The 9,606-nt window shown below is 35.6% G+C and overlaps 1 protein-coding gene across 1 annotated transcript in view; it reads left to right on the top strand.

Moving 5' to 3' along the window:
* LOC108376782 (trithorax group protein osa) overlaps positions 1–9,606 on the top strand; it is an 18,902-nt gene that overhangs the window by 1,525 nt on the left and 7,771 nt on the right. Inside the window, 4 exon segments of the mRNA XM_017633025.1 lie at positions 2,045–2,814; positions 2,913–3,091; positions 3,163–3,408; positions 5,638–5,862. Coding sequence (XP_017488514.1) covers positions 2,045–2,814; positions 2,913–3,091; positions 3,163–3,408; positions 5,638–5,862 — 1,420 coding nt within the window.

The following is a 9,606-nucleotide window of genomic DNA, read 5'->3' as shown; positions in this document are numbered from 1 at the left end:
AGAGATTTTTTCGTTTTCATAAAAAAAAAATATATTCACTGACGGCAAAAAGTATTGGGGGCACAGAAAATTTTTCACAATATATCAAAAATGTATTTTTTTTCTCAAATTTTTCAGCCAATTTTTTATAAAAATATGGTTCCTTCTACAACAAAAAACATAAATTCCTCAAAATTCAGCAAATCTTCAACGTTTTAATCAGATGTTTTCTGTTCTGAGTTCTCAGTCAAAAATAGCATTGATCTTTGAGAATTTTTTTGGTGAAGGTGTTTTGCATTTTTTCCATATAAAGTTTTTTCGATTTTTTTTTTTTGGTATGGAAGAGGTTGCTGGAAAAAATGCCAAAAATATAATTTTCAAAGTTTATGTAAAATTTAGGAAAATTTGTCAAATTTTCAGCGAAATTTTAAACTTTTATCATTGCTTGTACCAAGGCGAATTTATATAAGGTGGTTTTACTAGATCAGCTGAATTTGTGTATTTGTTTCACCTCACGGCTTCTTGTAGTAAATTGAAAAATTTTACTTGCATTTCCACACACCCTCTTACAGATTTTGACAGTTAATGCCGCCCACAGTATACTGTGATGCCGCCGAAGCAAAAACAAAATACATTCAAATTTTTGTTTTTGTGCTCCTGCTCATGGCGTCATGCTCCCGCTATATCACCTTATATTAATTCGCCTTGCTTTATATGGGAGAAAATTGGTGACAACGTAAAATAAAAAAATTATCAAAAATCAACAAGAGTTTTAGCATCTTCATTATTATACTAAATGGAATGGACTACAAACTGCATACCGAAAAATTCCAACAAAAAAGTTTAAAGTTTCTCTGAAAATTTGGGGTTTTTTTGGTTTGGTTTATGTAATAGAATGAACTATACTTTCATGAAAATTTAGAAATTTTTTTAAGAAAAATAATATGAAACTTGTGAAAAAATCTGAACGGAAATTTTTTCCAGCGGATGTATGTACAGTCAGTCAATAAAGTTTAGGTACAGCGAATTTTTTACAATTCGGGCAACAATTTTTTAAATATTTTATTTTTCGCTAATTTTTTATAAAAATATGGTTAATTCTACAACAAAAACCCCAAAAAGAAAAGTTCCAAACCTTGTGCAAAATTAAAGAAAATTCTGCAAAATTTCATTCAAATATTGCTCTTTTTATTTACGCTCTCTAGAAAAAATTTGAGTATGCAGTTTTTTAGCCCATTCAATTTTAGTGTAATAAAGTGCAAGTATGAGGAAGCTAGGACTTACCATTGATTTTTGGGAAATTTTTTTGTTGAAGGTGTCGCACATTTTTTCCATATAAAAAAATTATCAAACATTATTTTATATGGAGAAAATGAGCGACACCTTCAACAAAAAAAATTCCTAAAAATCAATGGTAAGTCCTAGCCACCACAAACCTGCACTTTGTTATACTAAAATTGAATGGGCTAAAAAACTGCATACTCAACTTCTTTCTAGAGAGCGTAAATAAAAAGTGCAATATATGAATGAAATTTTGCGGAATTTGCTTTAATTTTGCACAAGGTTCGGATCCCTGATTTTTTTGTTTTTTGTTGTAGAATTGACCATATTTTTATAAAAAATTATCGAGAAATAAAATATTTAAAAAATAGTTGCCCGTATTGTAAAAAATTCGCTGTACCTAAACTTTATTGACTGACTGTATATACTTTATTGTGGTCCAACAATACACAATCAAGCCCATTTTTCGAGTTTTCTGGCTGCCCCCGCCCAAAATTATAAAAAAATGGAAAATAAGCAGGCTTGTTTTTTATATCGTTATATTTCATATGCGGAAAATAAATTTTTTCGTAGAATCTTTAAAAATATTTTCCCTCCGAAATCTCGGCACGGTTAAATGTTAACCGTTTTCAACCGAGTTGAGTCAGGTTATACTGTCCTGTCTGTTGTAAATTTGTTATCCATGCGTGCATACATATACATGCATACATATACATACGTATGACCATAAACATTTATTTAAAATTATAAGTTTTTTAATTTTAATTTAATATATATATATTTTTTTAGGAACTTACCCGCCACGTCCGCAGTATACGCCCAGCGGCTATGCGCCCACACCGCCGCCTTCAAATCAACCAACATCCGCGAATAGTATGCCACCAGGTGGCGGCCCTCAATATCCTGGTCGACCAATGCCGAATCACACCGGCGCCGGTGGTCCGCACTCTCAATATCCACCCTATCAGAATTGGGTGCCACCCTCACCTCAAGGCGGACCCGGTAGCGGTGGAGCACCAGGTGGCGGCGGCGCAGCGGGCATGGGCAATCATGTACAGGGCAAAGGCACACCACCACCGGGCGGACCGCCACAACCACCCGGAGGCGGCTCACCACGCCCCCTCAACTATCTAAAGCAGCATTTACAACATAAGGGTGGCTATGGTAGCGGTCCAGCGCCGCAGCAGGGCTACGGAAATGGACCTGGCATGCATCCAGGCATGCCAATGGGACCGCCACACCACATGGGGCCACCACATGGACCTACCAGCATGGGACCACCTACCATTACACCTCCACAAACGATGGGTGGTATTAGTGGGCCAGGTGTGGTTGGTCCCGGTGGTGGTATGGTTGGTGTGGGCGGCGCCGTTGGCAGTGGCGTGATATTGCCTGGCGATGGCGAACACATCTCCCAGGATAACGGCATTAGTTCGTCGGGCTCTTCAACAGCATCGGGACCACATCCAGTTACTTCGGTGGTGACGACCGGACCGGATGGAACGCCCATCGACGAAGTTAGCCAACAAAGTACGCTATCCAATGCATCAGCAGGTGAGCTAATATTCGGGTGTAGTTTGAGGGATTTGTTAGAGAATACTTGTCTACAGCGTTGAAAGAAATCTAATATTATATACTAATGTCAATTACAGCTTCGGGTGAAGATCCACAATGCACAACTCCAAAATCACGAAAAAACGATCCATACAGCCAAAGCCATCTAGCGCCGCCCAGCACATCGCCGGTCGGACACCCCGGGCACCCTGGTGGACCGGGTGAGGAGTATGAAATGAGTTCTCCACCAAATTGGACGCGAACACCAGCTAGTCCGGTAAGTTACCTGCTTTGCTAGTTACTATCAGTAGGAAGTTGTGATTGAGAATTTGCATTTACAATTTACAGCAGGTTTTCAATAGCCACGTTCCGCCTCAAGAGACTTTTCGTACATCGTCTACAAAAAAATCAGATAGCCTATGTAAACTTTACGAAATGGATGATAATCCGGAAAGGCGCAGTTGGCTGGATAAGCTGCGCGCATTCATGGAGGAGCGACGCACACCAATCACCGCCTGTCCAACAATATCGAAGCAACCGCTCGATTTGTATAGGTTATATATTTATGTAAAAGAACGTGGAGGATTCGTCGAGGTATGCAAGGTGCCGTAGTAATTCCTTTTACTAACTTCTTTTTAGATTCACTACCATTACTACCTTCTACTAGTACTACCAAGTAGCAAAACTACCTACCACCACTACTACTACTAGCTACCCATAAAATTAGCAAATGATGAATAATCAAAAAACAAAAACAAAAGCAAAAGCAAAAAAAAAAAACAATTATGCATTGTTATGAATAGCAACAACACCATCACCACCTTCACCAAATCCATTGCGAGTTTTCATCACCATCATCATCACCACATTCATTTTCATCATTATAGTCACCAGCCCCTCCACTCCAAAAACTATTTTATTGTGAATTGTATAGAGCATAGGCAATTTTTGTATAAAACAAAAAAAAAAAATGCAACTGAACTCCTCGGAAACATTTTACGAGTCAATATAAGATGTCCTTTTTTGTCCATTGTTTTTTTAAAAAATTTGACTTTAGAACTTTGTTGCTGTCTTATGTGACCTAAAGGGCATTGGCTTAAGGTGCACAAAAAAGTTTTGCTTTGACAATATATAAAAAAAATATTTAGATAAATACTTCAATATAATGCATGCTATTAAGCATCAAACTAATTTTTGAGTATTTTTTGATCAGAATGCTTCACTTCACATACATTCATTTTTATTTATTATTATTATTGTTATTTTTTTTTTGCAATGTTCTTTAAGCACGGAGTTCACATTTAATTTCCAAAACGATCTGTATGTACCAGAACTCATTTTTTGTTTTTTTTTTTCTGTATATGAAAGTCGAGAGTTAAATATCAAGATTTTTATAATCATTTAATTTTCAAATTTAATGAAGCCTGCGTTTTCATGGCCGATTTATTATAAAGATGCTGACCGTTACGGTCCCTGGTGTTCACTTATTAACAATAATCGACCAAAAACCGCTGTTATTGCACAGCAAGAAATATTTACAGGTGCAAATTAAAAATTTGTGCTCAGACAACGAGAAATCCCAAAATTTTTCCGAAAAATATACCGTTTCGGAAGCAAAACCCAATCCTAAGAATACCGAAAAAATAAGCACGAAGAATCCGAAAAGTTTCAGAAAATACTCATTCCCGATAGGTCAATAAAAATGACGATATATTTTGCGCTTACACTTTTGCTAAGAGTTTAGCCGAGCTTTTCCTCCAACATGCGGTGTGCGTCTTGATGTTACAACACAAGTTTGTTTTTTTTTTGNCCCCCTACGCACGGCAAATGGTTTTATGAGATGCTTTTTCAACACAGAAATGCCATTGCCTGCCGAGGGGCGACCGCTGTTCGAAAAAAACTTTATGATAACGAAACCAGTGTAATTTTTCGTTATCAATGCCGAACCGGTTTGTTTCCAAATGAAAGTGTACGAGTCATTTACGTGTTTCCATGAATACCCATCGAAATTTTGTTTGTGTGATAACATACGTATTTTTTACCGATTTTTTTGAGTCATTTTTCATTTCGAAACCCTTAATGGCTTTGAACAGACGTCAATATTGGTTTAACCAATCTCGAATTGAGTAAACAATATTTGAGACAAATTTTTAAGTTAAATTATTCAAATACTGTTATTTGTGGATTACTCTACTTCAGATTTATGTTAACTTTTCAATTATTACAATCATCATTACAACATTATTCTCTTATTGCTTGTTGTATTTTCATATTCATATTAAAAATATTGCTTGAAAACTCCCACACAATTTCCCCGTAATACATACTCGTAGTTTAATATAACCCACCCGCCAATTGATCCTCCTTCCGCTAGTGGTGTACGAATGTGTAACTATCGATCGATTGATTCCCTTTCCCACTTTGTGTAAGTAGCAAAATTAACAACTTTAAAATCTCCCACCGAATTTCCCCTTAGTACTTTCCCAGTTTATTTTGTTTTACTTTATACTCAATGTATGTATGTATTTTTCAATTTTCCTTTTTTCGAACTATCTTACTAAAATGTACCCCTATATTTAAGTTAAGATTGGATATAAAAAAAAAAAATATTGAAAAAGAAAGCAGTTTGCATCAATGAGCTACAGATGTATCATTGTTTGTTGGCAGTTTCTTTTTTAATTAAATTCAAATTTACATTTGCTATATTTCATTGTTTTTTTGTTTAAGTCTCTTGAATTTTTATTAACTATATGTTTCTCCTTTGTTCTATAAAAAACTCGAACTTGTTTGCCGTTTGAAATTATTAAATATTACCAACCAAAGGTTACTAAAAGTAAAACCTGGAAGGATATTGCCGGTTTGTTGGGCATTGGCGCGAGCAGCAGTGCCGCTTATACTCTACGCAAGCACTACACAAAGAATTTATTGACATTTGAGTGTCACTTCGATCGCGGTGACATCGATCCCTTGCCCATTATTCAGCAAGTGGAAGCTGGCACAAAAAAGAAATCGGCCAAAGCGGCTTCAGTACCATCGCCAGGTAAGAGAGTAAAATTTGCATTTTGATAAACTAAAAAAAAAAAGTTAATAGGCGTAGGGTGCTTTTTTACACGCATACGTATCGGCGCTTATAATTTGTATCGGTGCGGTAAGCGACAAGCACAAAATGCGTGCTTATGAATAGTTGACGATAAAGTCAAAATTACTTGTTTTTAAATGGAAATTGTCGATGCTTGTGTTTTACACGTTAAGCGTAGATGTATATGCGTGTAAAAAAAATAGTAATATTAATTTATTTAATTACTAATAACAATCTGCAATTCGAAATCATAGTCCAGGAAGAAATATATGAGTTGATCAAACCTTGATTGCGTTTCCCCAAAAATTAAAGTTTGAAAAAATTCTCTTTATTACGAAATATTCGCATATACATATATATATTCGCAGAATTGCAGATGGTGTTTTAAAGCTTTTTTTGCAAAAAAAGACTTCCGTAAAAGTAGCAACGTTCAGTATACAAAAAATTTAAGATAAAAATTTAATTTATTATTTTTCCATAAAAGTCTAGCTCATTATATAACAAACACCTATAATCCAATAAAGCTTTGTGCAAAAATTATGAAAAATCTGCAAAGCTTCAGCTAAATTTTCAACTTTTTATTCAGATTTTTTTTGAGTATGCACTAAATTCTAGGGTAATAATGTGCAAGTCTTAATTTTTTTCTGACTGCATTACAAATTTTTTTCCATACAAAATAAATTCGACAATTTTATGTATGTTTTTGTTATATAATGAGCTAGACTTCTATGGAAAAATAATAAACATTAAATAAACAAAAGAAAAATAGGGAAAATTGATCAAAATGTTGCTGGCTTAATTAGCTGATCACAAGTGTATGTATATATCGTTACCTTAATTCACAAAGGCCCTAACCAACACTTCTTTCGAAACTGCGTTTTTCGCAGATTTTGGCAGGAGGTATTAAAATACACCTTCAATAACAATTTTTGAAGTGTTAGTACCAAAAACAACGGAGTTAAATGCGACTTTATAAAAACCCCTACCTGTTTTTGACACTATTGATATGTATATCGTCGTTTAAAGTACAAAACCGCGTATCAAGATAATGCAAAAACGCGAATGTGAGGTTGGATTTTTAAGTTATGACACTATTGAAGTAAATGAGCTAACTGTACAATATTGTGGTGCAATAGGTAAAATTAAATCCGCATAACGTTGATACTGTTCCCAATTGCATTTTTGAAAAAGAGGATAAACTTGTCGATTCACCCAACAACGTCAACCTCTGGTTGTTGTCTGGCCCATATTCAAAATTTACCAAAGAATCTTACAAGCGTTTAACCTCAAATGCTGTTGAATCTTGAGCAAGAACGGTTTGATCCGAATTGTCCGATTGTGCGGGGGTTCACTTTGAAGAATACAGTCAATAAGATTCTGCTGTTGTTGCATATCGACACCTGAGTGGAAGATCGACCTATCTCGGCAGCCAGTTCGAAAACACCCTATCTCCGAAAATTTTTCAATAATGTCCTATTTCAGAATTTGGTTAAAGAACGCCCTAACCCAGAATTAGGTTCAAAAACGCCTTATCAGCACATTTTCATACATTTTCATTTGAAATAGGGCGTTTTTGAACCGAATTCTGAGATAGTGCGTTCTTCAATCAAATTATAAATTAAGGCGTTCTCGAAAAGTTTTCTGAGATAGGATGTTTTCGAACTGGCCGCCGAGATTGGCCGATTTTCCACTCAGCTGTCGTCGATATGCTGTTGCAACAAATTCTTTTCTTTTTGCTGTTGTTTCAAAATCTGTTGATTTTGCATTTGCAATGCCTCGAACAATGCCTTGTGAATTGTGTGTCATCCATTTGCCTGAATGCGTGCTTTCTTGATTTTTTTCATCGCCGATGTAGTAAACCGTATTTGTTTTTTTTTAATAAATAGCGAAGATTTACAAAGAAAAATGTTTATTCAATTGCAAATCAACCAGAAATATAATCTGACAAAAAGTGCAAGATTTTAACTAAAGGAAAGTCAACGCAAAGTATTTAATTCATTTATGACAGTAACCGCTTAAGCAATTCTGCTAATGCTGGTTCCTAAATAAACGAAATCGGTGTACTTTTTCGAATTTATAACTGTCAATAAAACGACGACTGTATTTTTATGAGAAGCTGTTGTTCAGGTCAGAAATACACTCGGAGGTTTGCCATTGCCTGCCGAGGGGCGACCGCTACTAGAAACAATTTTTCCTTTTATTTTTGATGTTAGTCGGAAACTGGGCTCGATGCCAGGCCCNCAGAATTAGGTTCAAAAACGCCTTATCAGCACATTTTCATACATTTTCATTTGAAATAGGGCGTTTTTGAACCGAATTCTGAGATAGGGCGTTCTTCAATCAAATTATAAATTAAGGCGTTCTCGAAAAGTTTTCTGAGATATGATGTTTTCGAACTGGCCGCCGAGATTGGTCGATTTTCCACTCAGCTGTCGATATGCTGTTGCAACAAAACAAATTCTTTTCTTTTTGGTGTTGCCATTGCCTGCCGAGGGGCGACAGCTACTAGAAACAATTTGTTCTTTTATTTTTGATGTTAGTCGGAAACTGGGCCCGATGCCAGGCCCATGGCGCAATGGTAGTGCGCACTTCTAACCACGACACCTCTATATTTTTATAAAAAAAAAGAAGAGTAAATAAAAGGAGATTGACTTGTCCGAATTGGCCAATACGTAAGCCCTAAAAAAATTTTCAATCGCGATTATTTACTATGAATATTTATTTATTGGTGTCTTTTTTCTGAAATTTTGTAAGTTAAATGACCAAGAGCTTTATCGCAACTTCCTTGTGTTTATTTTTAGCCGAGTTTAATAACAATAAAAAGCTGNTATTTAATTCATTTATGACAGTAACCGCTTAAGCAATTCTGCTAATGCTGGTTCCTAAATAAACGAAATCGGTGTACTTTTTCGAATTTATAACTGTCAATAAAACGACGACTGTATTTTTATGAGAAGCTGTTGTTCAGGTCAGAAATACACTCGGAGGTTTGCCATTGCCTGCCGAGGGGCGACCGCTACTAGAAACAATTTTTCCTTTTATTTTTGATGTTAGTCGGAAACTGGGCTCGATGCCAGGCCCGTCGCAATGGTAGTGCGCACTTCTAACCACGACACCTCTATATTTTTATAAAAAAAAGAAGAGTAAATAAAAGGAGATTGAATTGTCCGAATTGGCCAATACGTAAGCCCATACAAATTTTCAATCGCGATTATTTACTATGAATATTTATTTATTGGTGTCTTTTTTCTGAAATTTTGTAAGTTAAATGACCAAGAGCTTTATCGCAACTTCCTTGTGTTTATTTTTAGCCGAGTTTAATAACAATAAAAAGCTGACTTCATAATGGCTCTTAGGTTTTTTCTTTGTTGCCTACACATGATGTTTTTCTATACTAAGCTGTGCTTCGGTTACATCTAATATGTATTTTTACACTTTTTATATTGTTTGCGAGCTCGCTCCATAAGGCGCCGGATATAGGAATTCTATGACGTTTGCTTTTACTGCAGTTTAAAGTGCACTTACTGTTTGGTCCATATGCCTTATATGATATCTGGAATTGTGTATTAAATGATTTACGCGGATAGAGATTTTGCCGGATAACCGGATTCCGGATACCATGAAAAATATAAGAGCCGGATTCGGATATCCGATCGTATATCCGGTAGACTGCTGCCCTTAATAAATTTCACAGTATTAAGGTATCCACAACA

This window comes from Rhagoletis zephyria, unplaced genomic scaffold (genome assembly GCF_001687245.7).
Source record: "Rhagoletis zephyria isolate East Lansing unplaced genomic scaffold, Rhagoletis_zephyria_1.1 Rzeph_scaffold_10955, whole genome shotgun sequence".
NCBI classification, from domain to species: domain Eukaryota; kingdom Metazoa; phylum Arthropoda; class Insecta; order Diptera; family Tephritidae; genus Rhagoletis; species Rhagoletis zephyria.
This window is presented reverse-complemented; position numbering and strand designations above follow the sequence as displayed.